We start from the raw sequence: 16,425 nt of genomic DNA, 5'->3' as shown, positions 1-16,425 counted from the left end.
TACTACACATCGATCGATGTAATCTTCTCAATATCGATCGATGTTACTCGTCGAGAATCGGTCGATGTAATCATCATCAAATCTCGTCTTGCTCTGAATAAACTCTCCCAACACTCGACCAGAACCATCAAGAGATGGTTTTTCGACCAAAAGACAGCCCCGTCGAGAGATTAATTCACCGTGTCGATTTTTATTTAAGTTCTGATCGATCAATCTTCAAACTGATCTTAAAGAATTTTCTTGACCAAAATTCTATCTGCTCGTGAGGGTTATTACAGTGATCCTGTAGCGTGTCCCTCTGGCAAAGAAGGTCAAAGTACCATCTCCTGCTACCCTCGCTGATGATGTCCTGTAGGTGACCTCGACAGTGGCCATGAACTGGCGGACGAGATCGGGGTAGAGGTCGTAAGCGCGAGAGAGCATGGTACCGAGTCCTAGCTGTGTGATCATGTCCTGAATATCTCCCTCGATCCCGAGCTTCTTTAGGATGCGTCGGTCGAGGAATTTGGTGGGCTCGATTGAGACTCCCAGCCAAGTATTGTAGAAGAGGCTGTCGTAGTCGTCCCAGTTGTCGGACAGGGGACGCTGACGGCACTCGTTGCTGTTAATCGCTGCCTTAGGATCATCATAGCCCGGGACATCGAAGGGTGTGTTTTCGTTGCGAGGCCATGGAGGACGCTGTGGGTTGGTGGAGCTGCAACCTCCTTTTCGACCTGAGTTCTCTGTTTCGTGAGTTTGTGTCTGAACTGCTCATCTGAAACCAAGAAGAAAAGAAAGTTAGCATTGTCGATAAAAGGTAGTATCGATCGATGGGTTGTACTGAACATCGATCGATATTGTTGTGTCGGAACAATCAAACAAGGGAGCATCGGTCGATGCGAACGAGTTTATATCGACCGATGTCGAATCGAAAAACCTGCAACATCACTCAACTCCAAATCGCGTTTATACGAATCAAAAGGCATAGAAATCACAAACCGAACTCTAGATAAGCAATATGAACAACAAAAACATCTCTCCATCACACTAAATCAAGCGTTCTAGTCCAACTCAAAACGAAAACCCTAATTTTTCGAAATATTGAAAATTTCGAGTGCATACCTTGAATGCTGATTTCGAGAGTGGATTTAACAGTTACAGAGTGAAAAATCGAGTGGATTAGGGCGAAGAACGGACGAAATCCGTCAAGAATCGAGAGAGAAAAGGGGTGTTTTTGTTTTCGTTTTCGGTTGCGAATAAGGAAGAGGAATGGGTTGATATCGAGTGAAATAAGTGTCTAACCGTCGATATGCCCGCATCGATCGATGGCATTGATGCCTCGTCGATCAATGTCCTCTTGAAAGACAAATCCTAATTTCTAAATCTCCTAAATAATGCCTCCTATTCAGCGCTTAATTTTTAAGTCGCTAGCTCGACTTCCAGATTAAACTAATTATCAGGTTCATACAGCACCATGGGCGCTTTTGCTGGTGGTTTTGCCCAATAATGCTTAACTCGTTGGCCGTTCAGTGTAAATGCTTGGCCTTTATCATTTTGTAAGGTGATAGCGCCGGGGGGTTGAACGTTCGTTACGGTGAAGGGTCCAGACCAACGGGATTTTAGCTTTCCAGGAAATAAAGTTAATCTAGAGTTATAAAGGAAGACTTGATCATCCGGTTCGAAGTGCCGGGATATTATCTTTTTATCGTGATAAGCTTTAGTCCTTTCTTAATAAATTTTTGAATTTTCGAAAGCTAAATGTCTGATTTCATCAAGCTCGTTAAGCTGGATGAGTCTCCTTTCTGCAGCTGGTTTGATATCAAAGTTCAAAAGTTTGGTAGCCCAAGCTGCTTTGTGTTCCAGTTCGACTGGTAAATGACATGATTTGCCATAAAGGAGGTGGCATGGTGTTGTTCCTAACGGCGTTTTGTAGGCGGTCCTGTAGGCCCAAAGTGCATTATCTAGTTTCCTAGACCAATCTTTTCTGGAGGTTCCTACGGTTTTCTCTAAGATTTCCTTAATTTGCCAGTTTGAGACTTCTACTTGTCCACTAGTTTGTGGGTGGTAAGGTGTAGCTACTCTTTGATGAACACCATTCTTTTTAAGCAATCTATCAAAGATTTTGTTAATGAAATGAGTTCCACCGTCACTAATGACTACTCTTGGAACTCCAAATCTTGGAAAGATTATAACCACAGATGCGTCATTGGTAGGTGAAGCTACTGCTTCGACCCATTTGGATACGTAGTCTACAGCGACTAGTATATATTTGTTTCCATATGAAGACGGGAAGGGTCCCATAAAATTGATACCCCAGCAATCAAAGATTTCAACTTCAAAAAATGAACTTTTGTTTCATTTCGTGTCTTTTGCTGATTTTTCCACGTCTTTGGCATCTGTCACATTGGGTTATAAATGCGTGGACATCGCAAAAAGTGGTCGGCCACCAAAATCCTGCTTGGAGAATTTTCGAAACCGTTTTAAAGGTAGCGAAATGTCCTGCATAATCAGCTCCGTGACGTTGGTAAATAATGTCTGGAATTTCAGCTTCGGATACGCATCGTATGTATATGCCATCAGAACAATGCTTATAGAGGTAAGGTTCATCCGAATGATAGCGTCTTACTTCTCTGAAAAATTTCTTCCTCATATATCCCTTGAGTTCGTCTGGCTCAACCTCAGCTGCCAAATAGTTAACTATGTCGGCATACCAGGGTCGGTTATCCGAGTTTCTACCAATCGCGTCTACTTTCCCGTTGTGATAATTCCTCAGGTGTAAGATTAATCTCATCACCGGAAACATTAACTTGTTAATCGAAGTTGATTTTAATAGACGGGGGTTCACGATCTTGGTTATTGGTGAGTAGATAAGTTACATCAGTCTCGTCATCGATCGATGTATTACTACGTGAATCGACCGATATGCCATCTCTCTCATCGATCAATAAATCTTCAGATGTGAGAGATATTATACCGACGAAAGATGTGTCTATGTGTGCAACATTCTCTGTGGGGAAGAAATCGTCTATAGAGACATCATCCTCTATTCTTATCCGGGAAAGATGGTCAGCGACTCCATTATCTACTTCTCTCTCATCCTTAATCTCAATGTCATACTCTTGGAGTAGTAGAATCCAGCGTATGAGTCGAGGTTTAGCATCTTTCTTTTGCATTAAATATTTGATGGCAGCATGATCAGTGTGAACTATCACTCGTGAGCCTATCAAGTATTGACGGAATTTTTCAAAAGCGTAAACTACAGCTAATAGTTACTTTTCTGTTGTTGCGTAATTCTGTTGTTGCGTAATTCTGTTGCGCTTCATCAAGCGTGCGGCTGGCGTAGTAAATGGCATGTAGCTTTTTGTCTTTCCGTTGGCCTAAAACTGCTCCAATTGCGAAATCGCTCGCATCGCACATGATTTCGAAAGGAAGATTCCAGTCGGGGGCTTGTACAACGGGGGCAGTGATAAGGGATTTCTTTAAATCTTCAAAATCTTTCATGCATTCAGGGGTAAAATCAAATTTAATATCCTTGCATAATAGGTTATTTAAAGGTCTAGCGATTTTGCTGAAGTCCAGTATAAATCTCCTGTAAAATCCGGCGTGTCCGAGAAAACTTCGCACATCTTTAACAGTTTTGGGTGGAGGTAAACTGGTCATTACTTCAATCTTAGCACTATCAACCTCTATTCCAGCAGCGGAAGCCCTATGTCCGAACACTATTCCATCGTTAACCATGAAATAGCATTTTTCCTAGTTTAGGACAAGGTTCTTTTCTTCGCATCTTTCCAATACTTTGCATAAATTATCGAGGCAACTCTTAAAATCTGATCCATAGACTGAAAAGTCATCCATGAATACTTCCATGAAGTCCTCGATCATATCCGTAAAGATTGACATCATACAACGTTGGAAAGTGGCGGGGGCGTTACATAGACCAAATGGCATTCTGCGGTATGCGAAAGTTCCATAGGGGCATGTAAACGTTGTCTTTTCTTGATCATCCGGGTGTATAGGAATTTGAAAAAATCCGGAATATCCATCAAGAAAACAGTAATACTGGTGATTAGCTAATCTCTCCAGCATCTGATCAATAAAGGAAAGGGGAAAATGGTCTTTCCTAGTAGCGGCATTCAATTTCCTATAATCAATACACATTTGATGACCAGTAACGGTGCGAGTCGGAATGAGTTCGTCCTTTTTATTCTTCACTACAGTGATACCTCCCTTTTTGGGTACAACATGTACGGGGCTTACCCATTTGCTATCCGAAATAGGTTAAATAACTCCAGCATCAAGGAGTTTTATAATTTCCTTTTTAACTACTTCCTTTAGACTCGGATTCAATCTCCTTTGCTGCTCTATCGACGTTTTAGCGTCATCTTCCAAGTTGATCCGATGCATGCAAAGATCGGGAGAGATTCCAGGAATATCATCGAGAGAATTCCCGATCGCTTTCCTGTACTTGCGTAATTTATTCATAATAAAGCAAGTTCTACGCTAGTGAGATTGGCGTTGACGATAACAGGGTAGGACTGGTCATAAAGGTAAGCGTACTTAAGACCGCTGGGTAGAGTTTTTAATTCTACCTTTGGTGCTTTATCTTTAGACCAATTTGATTGCGAGGGAGGTTGTCGATCGATGGTATCTTGAAGGTATCGATCGATGACAACTTCGGAGTCGTCATTTTCTTCTACATTTGCAACTTCGATGCTAGCGTCCATTAGTCGCATGTAATCGTCTGTCCTATCTGATATGCTGAAATTTTTATTTTCCACGTGGTTAAGGGTGTCTTCTAAGGGGTTGTCTGAACACATGTTTATGAAAGAGTCTCTTTCATCCTCAGAAACGTTTTCCACGTAGAAGGCCTGGTCATCTATTAGGGGTCGGTTAATCAGTTTTTCCATATCAAAAGTCATTGAGATATCCCCAATGTTCAAATTAATTTGTCCTTCTTTAACGTCAATGATTGCTCCAGCTGTAGCTAGCAATGGCCGACCCAGAATGAGGGGATCTTTGGGTTCTTGTCTGTATTTCAACACAACAAAATCCGTAGGCACGATGCAATTGTTAATCTTTATGGGAACATCTTCGAGAATTCCTTCGGGTACCGTAATAGATCTATCAGCTAAAACCAGGGTGATCGGAGTTGGCATAAACTCTTTATATCCTAACGTCACTGCAACAGAGTAAGGCATAAGGTTCAGGCTAGAGCCGAGGTCACAAAAATGATCTAGGAAAGCGCGTGTTTGCTATTTTACAATCAAAGGACGAAACTACCAGGATCTGATCTCTTTGTTGGAGTTTCTCCTTTAATCATAGCAATTACTTCTTCTGAAATCATCATCAAGATATGTTCTGCAATTGGGTAGTTTGGAGATGTCATGTCCTTTATATACTTCTTAATTGAAGGTGCTATTTTTATAGCATCACTAAGGGACATCTCAACCAAAATTTTGTCTAAGGCTTTCTTGCAAATCACGTTTTCTAATGATTTCTTAGTTTGCGTTTTATGAGAAAAAGGGGGTAAAGTTCTATAGACTCTTTCAATTATGGGTTCGGGTTGAGTAGACCGTCGATCGACGGGTTTTTCAGGTTGTCGATCGATGGTAGGTGTTTTAGGTCGATCGACGTCAGTTCCGTAATGTCGATCGATTTCGTCCTCAATCTTCGTATCTTTTTCTAGTTCTAAGTCTATTGCCTTTTCCTTAGCCTTTTCAGCGGTGGTTTTCCGGTTCTCTTGAGATGGATTTGGGTCAAGATCGTTAAGAAGAATTTGATGAGAGTTGCTTTTTCCGGTCTTGTCGACATTGTCAGGTTTTCCAACATTTGTGTTATTCCTCGTATCTGCTGCGAGGTTTTTCCCGCTGCGCAGCATTACGGCACTGACTTGACGTCTCGGGTTTAAATCAGTTCTTTCGGGAAGACATCCAGCATCTCTTTTTATGGCAGTTGCAATCTCAGCTACTTGACCTTCTAATTTTCGGATTAGTTCTCCCCAAAGAATCTGCTTTCTCCATTAATTCTCCGTAAACCATATTTATCTTTCCGTAAAACTCCGATTTTGTCTTACGGATGCCAGTAAGAGCTTGTCTGATATTGAACCTATCTCTTCCGGTACGTGATTTTACAGCAGTGTGATAAGCTTGGGTAAACCTCTCTCTTCCGGTAGGGATCAGAACACTCCGTTCCTTCATCAAAATAATCATCGGTGTCAGACAAAGCGTTGTCTTCGATCTGGGCTATATCAGATATGTGTTTGTTTTGAAGAAAGGAATGAAAGGATTTAAGGGAATTCTTAATTTCTATTAAATCAGAATTGTCTTTTGGACTTGTGGTTTTCTCCATCTCTTCATCCATCTTTTCATAGGATCTTCCCAGTGTCATATTCTTGATAAGACGTCTAGCTCCTTCGGGATTCCTAGTGATGAAATTTCCATCACTCGCTGTATCGAGTGTGGTTTTATAACTCAAGTTAACACCCCCCATATAAGATGTTAAGAAGTTGTGGTCCTGAATAACCGTGATGGGGACATTCAAGTTCATAGCCTCTGAATCTTCCCCAGGCGTTTTTAAACGATTCGCGTGGACCTTGGCGAAATGTAGAAATTTGCTTTCTTACTTCCTAGTAGCGTTCATCAGTGAAAAATTCTCTAAGGAAAGGCACTTCTAATCTCTTCCCAACAAGTGAGTGATCCTGTTGCTAAACAGTTTAACCACCTGAGGGCTTCTCCTTTTAAGGAGAATGAGAATAGTTTGCAACGATCATATTCATCTGGTATTAATTCTTCCACAGTTTCAATGTGATCTTGTGGGTGTTCTGGGAGGGATCCACGGAATGGGTTTAAACTTAGATTTCTTGGTATCGTCTCTTGGTATTTTAATAGCGGACCTATTGGAATAGATCCTACCAGGATCAAGGTAGTCTTGTATGGACAATTTTATATCTTCACCTTTAGTTAAGGTGAAATTTTCCTTAACAGGGATTTCAGTCCCCTGTTCAGTTTGGCTAGCTTCATTGCTCGTTTGACCATTTAGTTCAGTTTGGACTACTTTCTCATTAGCGGGCTTGGTAAGAGAAAACTTACCTGCTTCCGACTAGGCGGTATCGATTGATGTTCTCCATTCTTTGTTCTCCATTCTGTGTTCTCCATTCTTTGTGTCTGCGTAACAGATTAAGAAAGAAAACTTTAGCAAGTTTTTCGTAACAAGTCTATACTAAATTCTAAATTAAATCTAATGGTAATAAGAAAGAGTCCCCGGCAACGGCACCAAATTTGATATCACTCAAATTACCCTAAAGAGTGTTACTCTCATCAAAAGAGGTTCAGATGTAGTACTTAGGGATCGAATCCACAAAGACTCTAGGATTACTCAACAGACTTAAATAATTAGTAATGAAGATAGACTAAAAGGTTTTAATAGTTTTAAAAGCAGTAAATGATAAATCAAAAACAATAGTGATTCAATAGATTGAATTGAAGTGGTTTCAAGAATGGGATAGCAGCTAGATTCAGGTAATTCTCAGGTATGAAATGTATGCACTTAGTTTAAACTAAAGGGCTTGACGGTTTTTGAACTAAACAATGATTTAACCGGATAGGTTATCTTCGCTAGATCTCGGATCTCAACTGTCGTATTTTGATCTCGAGAGAGTGTCAATCGATGTGACTTGATGTACATCGACCGATACACCTTTGTAACGATCGACCGACAAAACGATAGTTGCGTCGATCGATTGTTATTCTAGCGAGCTTTGCGAACGGGTTTAACTTGTTCTCTAACCTTCTCAAACCAACTGTCGTTGCGCCTGAGTTGGTTAGAACACGCAAGTGGGTTCAGGTATTGAGGGGAAACGGTTAGTTGGACTCAATTAATCCTAAGATCTAAAATGAAGATGATCAATCTCAATTTTAGCATTAAGTTCACAAGCAATGAAAGAACAATCAAAACACCTTTTTAATAGTCATATTAGCAGTACATAATTTCAACCATGGGGAGAACCTAAATCTAACAATTGGTTTACTCAAACATATTCATGAGAGACAAAGTCATGATGGTGTGAAACAAACTCAAATGAAATATAGAACACAAATAGATAGAGTAACAGAAATAAAGGAGTTCAAGATCTTCTCTGTTTTGAAGTCTCAGATCTATTTCTCCAATCCTAAGCTCTCCTAATGGTAGCTAAAATGCTCCTTTTTCCAACTAGGTCTTTCTGCAAGTGTCTACTAAAAATGATACAAAACCATAGTACATATAGCCTAACAGGCGGCTTGGGACTTAAATTGCAAATAATAGATCTTCTGGGAAATGAAATCTTTTAATTTGCGATTTCATTCGTGTGACTGGGTATCGATCGATGCACATGTATGTATGTCGATCCATGGTAAGTGATTATGATCGACCGATGTTGCTCTTCAAGCGTCGATCGATTTTCCTTGCGTAAAAGCATTCCAACATGTCCCAAAAGTATCATTTCCTTCCATCAGGTGAATAAACCTGTATTTTCTTTGAAAAGACTCTAAAACATTATTAATACATCTTAAAACCTTTATATACCATGTATAAAAACGGGTGAAAATCATGCTATATCACATCTTCGGAATTTGAAGCTAGAGGTGTCAGAAAAGTTACCACAGGGATAACTGGCTTGTGGGAGCCAAGCGTTCATAGTGACGTTGCTTTTTGATCCTTCGATGTCGGCTCTTCCTATCATTGTTAAGCAGAATTCACCAAGTGTTGGATTGTTCACCCACCAATAGGGACATGAGCTGGGTTTAGACCGTCGTGAGACAGGTTAGTTTTACTCTATTGATGCCCGCGTCGCAATAGTAATTCAACCTAGTACAAGAGGAACCGTTGATTCGCACAATTGGTAATCGCGCTTGGTTGAAAAGCCAGCGGTGCGAAGCTACCATGCGCTGGATTATGACTGAACGCCTCTAAGTCAGAATTCGGGCTAGAAGCGACGCATGCGCCCGCCACCCGATTGCCGACCCTAAGTAGGAGCTTCGGCTCCCAAAGGCACGTGTCGTTGGCTAAGTCCGTTCGGCGGAAGCGCCGTTTGAACCGCCTTGAATTATAATTACCACCGAGCGGCGGGTAGAATCCTTTGCATATGACTTAAATTACGCGACGGGGTATTGTAAGTGGCAGAGTGGCCTTGCTGCCACGATCCACTGAGATTCTTCTTTTTGTCACTAAGATTCGAACCTCCCCCTTTCCAATCACACGTTCCGCCCCAAAACGTTAAAAACAAAAACCCAAAAAAATTCAAGTATATAAAGAAGACGTCGTCGGAGGTTCGAGATTTTTACTTGGTGAAATTCACTCTCGCCCTAATATTTCAGATTGGCCGATGAAATGCAGCCCGCATGTGCACAAGTCTCGGCCAAAAGCATTCTGATGGGAGCATTAAAACCTGATGTGGTCATCAGATCAGCAACTGAACCGGAGGTCAACCCAAAGCCCTACTCAACCAGCCAAGGCGCAAACCAGGACATACGTGCACTAAAAATGCCATATCTTACAAAACAGGAGGGTTTAAATAACGAGGATACTTTTTATGGATTCTATACTCAAGAAGGAGTCCAGGCCAATTGGAATTGGGCCAAAATATTCACGGAGCAAGAAGTTATGAATTTTACAACTCAGAGGTTTCTCAGCCCGTCCATCTGCGAGTATCCGAATTTAGAAGGATATTTAAACTCAAGTAAGCAGCGGCCTGAAGAAAATCCCGTCATCAAATTCAAGAGCATTCTTTTAGCTTTCCAGAAAGCCAAAGATCAGGAAAAATGGACACGGAAATCAGAAGATATGTTCAATTTTCCAGAACCGGTCAAACAAGTGCTACACTCGCCTCAATTGGAAGCTAACCGGTTCAATCAGCTTCAAACCAGAGATTGGCGACCAGGAGATCATTTCAACCAATCAGGAGGTATTCCAGAAGTCTTTAGCTGCACCAGAACCCAGGAGATCAGTCGGTTCAATGGAGAATCACTTAAATCAAACCGGAGCTATTTATGGAAAGATTGGACAATCTTTCGGTTTGATCCATTCCAAGCAATTCCAATCCAACCAGGAGAACCAGACGATGTCCAGACTAAACCAAGACATCCAGGAGACATTATACACGAGCCAGAAGAGTGCTACAACTTCATCCCATGCACCAGCCCACATAGGAATAAGAAGATCCTCATTATCACCAAACTGCCTTATTTGGAGTCTGTTGCATTCAAACTCCAACAGCTCTTTTTCTACCAAGGCAAGGATGAGATCAGCATCTATCAAGCATTCAAAAGGTCCCAAGAAAGCTCTCTTATCCCCTTAAACCGTCCAGATTCAAGAAAATCAAGTTTCTTCACTTGGAGCCAAAATCCCACAAAAGGCTCCAACGGCTAGTTTTTCAATTTATTGCTTTGTCTTTGATTTGTTTCCTTTCTTATCTTTTTAGAACGTTAGAGTCTTTGTTTATGAGCATTATATAAGCTCATTTTCGTCCTTGTAAAGAAGCACCCTTAATCACCAAGTTAATAGAAAGTTTATTCAGTTTTATCAAAGTTGTTCTTTGTATAAAATATCGGTCTTTAGGATTCAAAGAGAGATTCTTTGTTGTCTTATTGATTTCGTGAGTCTAGTTTGTTTGTGAAATCAAACAAGCTCAGTACACAGATTGAGAGAGTCAATCACTTCGATCCATCATTCCATCAGATTGAGAGATTCAATCAAACCTTCATCCGCAAATCCACTTCAGTTCATCTTCTAATCAAGCTGAGAGTGATACACATCCAGCAGCTTGATTCCATCCTATCCTTTGTTTATTTATCTTGGTTTATTATCATTATCATCATCATCTAATTTTTTTTCATATTTGTTTCTGTTTTTATCATAAAAACTCTAAAACTCATAAAAATCGGTTCTCTTTGTTTTCAGGTTTAAACCTTGGTTCCACCAATCAACCAATTCGTGGGTTACCCCCCCCCCCCCTGTGCCTACAACATTTTGGTATCAGAGCTCAAGCTCCTGACTAAGGTGATATCTATCCTTGCATCATATTTCATTTGCTTGCATTTGTTTTGTTTTTATCTAAAACCAAAAACCCATAAAAACAGTCTTTTGCTTCAAGTTTTTGTTTCTGCATATTTTGTTCTTACTGCTCTTATAAACCACGAAAAAGAAAAAGAAAGATGTGTTTGATTCATATTCCTTGCACTTAGTTTCGAAATTCTTGTTAGTTTCCTTTTTGTTTTGTTTCCATAATCAAAAATCCCATAAAAATTGCCATTTTGAATTTGTTTCCTTTGTTTGCATATCCTAAAAAAAAAAAAAAAATCATACTAGTTATTGTTTCATGCCATATTAGTTGGTCTATTTCGTGATTGCATCAGAAAACCAAAAGAAAAATTATTTATTGCATAGTTACTTCATTTCGGTTTATACTTGCATTTTTCTCGGTTTAGTTTAAATTAGTTTTGCATTGTTCATTGCTCTTATGCTTGACCAAAACTTCCCATACTTCACTTGATCTTTGTGATTGATTTCAGGGAGCAATGGTGGGAGAAGCACACGGCCAAACCCTAGAGGTCACACTGAGCCAACAACTAATAGCTATACAAGGGCTCAATGATAAGATTGCTCAGTTGGGAAAAAGGAATAAGCCACAAGGCCGACGACCACAACATGGAGAAAGAAGATTTGGAGATGCACCAGAGGCTGGCTATGTTGAGCCTAAGCCACCAGATCCTTCATGGATCACCTCACACCATACTTCTTCAACTTATAAATACTTAACTCATTCTTATCTTTATTTTAAATCAGTTAATGAAGTTAAGATTTATTCCTTTTCAGGTAGTAGTTGGCCAGATGATTATTTATCATGGGAAAGAACCATGGATGATTGGTTTTCATACCAAGGCGTGCCAAAGAAGGAGAGGCTAGCTCATGCCATCAAGCAACTTTCCGGAAAAGCTTACTCATGGTGGAAAAGAGTAGATAAGACACATGGTAAAAGTCCAGAAGAGGTTGTCACCAACTGGAATGATCTTAAAGATGTTATGATCAGGAAGTATGTGACTACACTTCCCACGCAAGAAACCAGAAGAAAATACCCAAGGAGATTTTCAAATGGTGTGTCCAAAGAGGCAAAGAAAGTTGTGCCACAACAAGGCCATAGAAGCTTGATCTATCAAGACCAGATTCGGCCAAGCCAGATGCCCACGGTTTTATATGATAAATACCAACCTTATGAGGTCCCAAAGTCCATGGAGAAGAACCTTTTCAGCCCAGACACATTGGCTAGGTACAAAGAAAAGTCAGGCAAACCAATTCTTCAAGGAAAGGCCAAGGTAAGTCCTATACTTGATAAATTAGTTTATAAATCATCTCCCACTGGTATGAGTCACTTGTCTTTGTCCAAGAATGTTAAGACAGGTCCTGAGGTCCAGAAAGACACGAACTCAACATCCTTGTTGGAATCAAAAGCTGTCCATGACTTAAGGAATAAAGAGATTCCAAGCCCAAAGAAAGAAGAGACAACAAGCCAATGTAAGTCTTCTAACTCTGAAAATTTAAAAGATCAGACATGTTATAGATGTCATAAAAGAGGACACTTTGCTGTAGTTTGTCCAAGTAAACAAGTATTGATTGAGACATCACTAGAAAAGAAAACAGATTTATCTATAAAGAGTGATAGTTTTATTCAATCTGATTTATTAGCTCATAATTCTTGTATGATGCACTTGTCTTTGTCAAAGGGTGATGTAACAGGAACTAAGGAGCAAGAATTTAAAGAAGAAGAACCACCAGGCGTGACTCTTGTGATGGACCAGAAGATTGTTCAAGAGACAATGCAGTTCATATTGCTTAAAGAAGCAAAACCAAAACAATGCCAAGGTAAGGCTTTAGAATCTCAAAAGAGAATGAAAGCTGACTTGCTCTATCTTGGTGCAGATTATACAGTTTCGAGGTCGAAACCTTGTCAAGAGGGAGGGGATGATGTGGTCATCAGATCAGCAACTGAACCGGAGGTCAACCCAAAGCCCTACTCAACCAGCCAAGGCGCAAACCAGGACATACGTGCACTAAAAATGCCATAGCTTACAAAACAGGAGGGTTTAAATCACGAGGCTAATATTTATGGATTCTACACTCAAGAAGGAGTCCAGGCCAATTGGAATTGGGCCAAAATATTCACGGAGAAAGAAGTTATGACTTTTACAACTCAGAGGTTTCTCAGCCCGTCCATCTGCGAGTATCCGACTTTAGAAGGAGATTTAAGCTCAAGTAAGGAGCGGCCTGAAGCAAAGCCCGTCATCAATTTCAAGATCATTCTTTCAGATTTCCAGAAAGCCAAAGATCAGGAGAAATGGACACGGAAATCAGAAGATATGTTCAATTTTCCAGAACCGGTCAAACCAGTGCTACACTCGCCTCAATTGGAAGCTAACCGGTTCAATCAGGTTCAAACCAGAGATTGGCGACCAGGAGATCATTTCAACCAATCAGGAGGTATTACAGAAGTCCTTATCTGCACCAGAACCCAGGAGATCAGTCGGTTCAATGGATAAACACTTAAATCAAACCGGAGCTATTTATGGAAAGATTGGACAATCTTTCGGTTTGATCCATTCCAAGCAATTCCAATCCAACCAGGAGAACCAGACGACGTCCAGACTAAACCAAGACATCCATGAGACATTATACACGAGCCAGAAGAATTCTACAACTTCATCCCATGCACCAGCCCACATAGGAATAAGAAGATCCTCATTATCACCAAACTGCCTTATTTGGAGTCTCTTGCATTCAAATCCAACAGCTCTTTTTCTACCAAGGCAAGGACGAGATCAGCATCTATCAAGCATTCAAGAAGGTCCCAAGAAAGCTCTCTTATGCCCTTAAACCGTCCAGATTCAAGCAAATCAAGTTTCTTCACTTGGAGCCAAAATCCCACAAAAGCCTCCAACAGCTAGTTTTTTCAATTTATTGCTTTGTCTTTTGATTTGTTTCCATTCTTATCTTTTTAGAACGTTAGAGTCTTTGTTTCTGAGCATTATATAAGCTCATTGTCGTCCTTGTAAAGAAGCACCCTTAATCACCAAGTTAATAGAAAGTTTATTCAGTTTTATCAAAGTTGTTCTTTGTATAAAATATTGGTCTTTAGGATTCAAAGAGAGATTCTTTGTTGTCTTATTGATTTCGTGAGTCTAGTTTGTTTGTGAAAATCAAACAAGCTCAGTACACAGATTGAGAGAGTCAATCACTTCGATCCATCATTCCATCAGATTGAGAGATTCAATCAAACCTTCATCCGCAAATCCACTTCAGTTCATCTTCTAATCAAGCTGAGAGTGATACACATCCAACAGCTTGATTCCATCCTATCCTTTGTTTATTTATCTTGTTTTGTTATCATTATCATCATCATCTCATTTGTTTTCATATTTGTTTCTGTTTGCATCATAAAAACTCTAAAACTCATAAAAATCGGTTCTCTTTGTTTTCAGGTTTAAACCTTGGTTCCACCAATCAACCAATTCGTGGGACCCTTCAGTACGCTTGGCCTCGATCATACCACAATAAAAAACCAAGCGAAAAATGTTAACACTTCGTGGGATTATGAAAAAGTCGAGCCAGCATAAGTACACTTGGACCATCAGTTCATTAGAACTCGGGCTACCATCAATCAGACTGACTTGGACTGTCCAGTCCATCAAAACCCGAGCTCATGTCCAGATCAGTACACTAACAGATCACGGAAAGGACGAGCATGCTGATATGTGTGGTCAGCGTGCTGATATGTGTACTGATCGGCAGTCCATGGACAGTCTATAGTTGTCTAAAATCAGCCAAGGGAAGGACCAGCGTGCTGATATGTGTACTGATGGACATCCACGGACGTCCTGTGTGTGCTGACGGACACACACAGACACACACAGACACACAGGGATAGCCACAGACGTCATGTGTGTGCTGACGGACACCCACGGACGTCCTGTGTGTGCTGACGGACACCCACGGACGTCATGTGTGTACTAAACAGACAGCACACGTGGGCCAAAATATCCCGAACAGTCCACAAGAAGGGCAAGCGTGCTGAGTCCAAGGACCAGCGTGCTGATATGTGTACTGATGGACAGCCACGGACGTCCTGTGTGTGCTGACGGACACACACTGACACACACGGACACACACGGACAGCCACGGACGTCTTGTGTGTGCTGACGGACAACCACAGACAGCCACGGACGTCCTGTGTGTGCTGGCGGACACCCACGGACATCCTGTGTGTACTGAACAGACAGCCCACGTGGGCCAAAATCACCCAAACAGTCCATGGGAAGGGCCAGCGTGCTGATATGTGTACTGATGGACGGCCACGGACTTTCTGTGTGTGCTGACAGACACACACGGACACACACGGACAGCCACTGATGTCCTGTGTGTGCTGACGGACACACACGGACGTCCTGTGTGTACTGAACAGACAGCCCACGTGGGCCAAAATCACCCACGGACCGTTTCCGACACTATCGATGGCTGGGTTGAGGTCGATGGCCAGATTGTCTCCGGTGAATTTTCCGGTAACTTTTCCGGCGAATTTTCTGGCGGATTGTTTTTCCCCTAACTTCATATTTTCGCGCTTGTGTGGTCTTGGCCTGGTTTCATCCATCTTCCAGTTTCTCTTTTGATTACATCTCAAGAGTTGTTGGAAAGATTGATGTTAGCGGGGCAAATGAACAATCCGCGTATGAGTGGTGATTGGATAGCTAGTGTTTGTAGGCTCTGTGCTCGCTGCACCCAACTACAGACCAACTATCCTCCTCAGTTTCTTCACTAGCATAGTTTTATGCTTGTTGAACTGATTCGGGGCCTGTGTTGCGTACCTCTCTGGAAAGAATTGTTAAGCTTTTCTTAAAATATTGTTTGCGGCATATCCTTCAGTGGGGAAGTCGTGAACACATAAGCCGGCACTTGTGATCCTTGCGTCTTTGCATAATTAATGCATTGTTTGCAAAGGTGAATAAGCTGTTTGGTGAGATCTTGGTTGCGGAAATATTATGGCGGTGACTCGAAGAAATTATGTCCCGCTAAGCACGTTTGTCTCCGGACAAAAGATGACGGTCAAGTCTGCGTCTGTTCCCACTTTCCATGTGTTTGCGGGAATATGACGTGGTCTTGCCCTGATTTATGAATGCTACCTGGTTGATCCTGCCAATAGTCATATGCTTGTCTCAAAGATTAAGCCATGCATGTGTAAGTACGAACGAATTCAGAATGTGAAACTGCGAATGGCTCATTAAATAAGTTATAAATCATGAGTGGATTGCTATTAAGCAAGACAAGAAGAGAAGGCCCATCAGGCCACGACCAGGCCCAGCCGCGGCCGCGTCCAGAGGAGAGAGAGTCGGCCACTCTTTGGCCGAATATAGGATTAGGATGTTT

The 16,425-nt window shown here is 41.3% G+C and overlaps 1 protein-coding gene across 1 annotated transcript; it reads right to left on the bottom strand.

The window, feature by feature from the left end:
* Window positions 1-4,457: 4,457 nt before the first annotated feature.
* Window positions 4,458-5,857, bottom strand: LOC125604316. Its single transcript, XM_048774739.1, has 2 exons — window positions 5,260-5,857; window positions 4,458-5,158 (listed from the first exon to the last, which is right to left on the bottom strand). Exons 1-2 carry the CDS (start codon window positions 5,855-5,857, stop codon window positions 4,458-4,460), a joined length of 1,299 nt encoding a protein of 432 aa, XP_048630696.1.
* Between the last annotated feature and the right edge of the window lie 10,568 nt (window positions 5,858-16,425).

Source organism: Brassica napus, unplaced genomic scaffold (assembly GCF_020379485.1).
Source record: "Brassica napus cultivar Da-Ae unplaced genomic scaffold, Da-Ae ScsIHWf_521;HRSCAF=783, whole genome shotgun sequence".
Lineage (NCBI taxonomy): Eukaryota > Viridiplantae > Streptophyta > Magnoliopsida > Brassicales > Brassicaceae > Brassica > Brassica napus.
The sequence above is the reverse complement of the archived record's forward strand: the minus strand, read 5'-3'. Positions and strand labels throughout refer to the sequence as shown.

Bases quoted from the DNA above. Each gene is read 5' to 3' on its own strand.
- LOC125604316 (XM_048774739.1), bottom strand. From the start codon at position 5,857: ATGCTGCGCAGCGGGAAAAACCTCGCAGCAGATACGAGGAATAACACA. The intron at 5,159-5,259 runs GTAGTTTCGTCC...ACTCTGTTGCAG, and splicing joins AACAAAGAGATCAGATCCTG to TGACGTTAGGATATAAAGAG.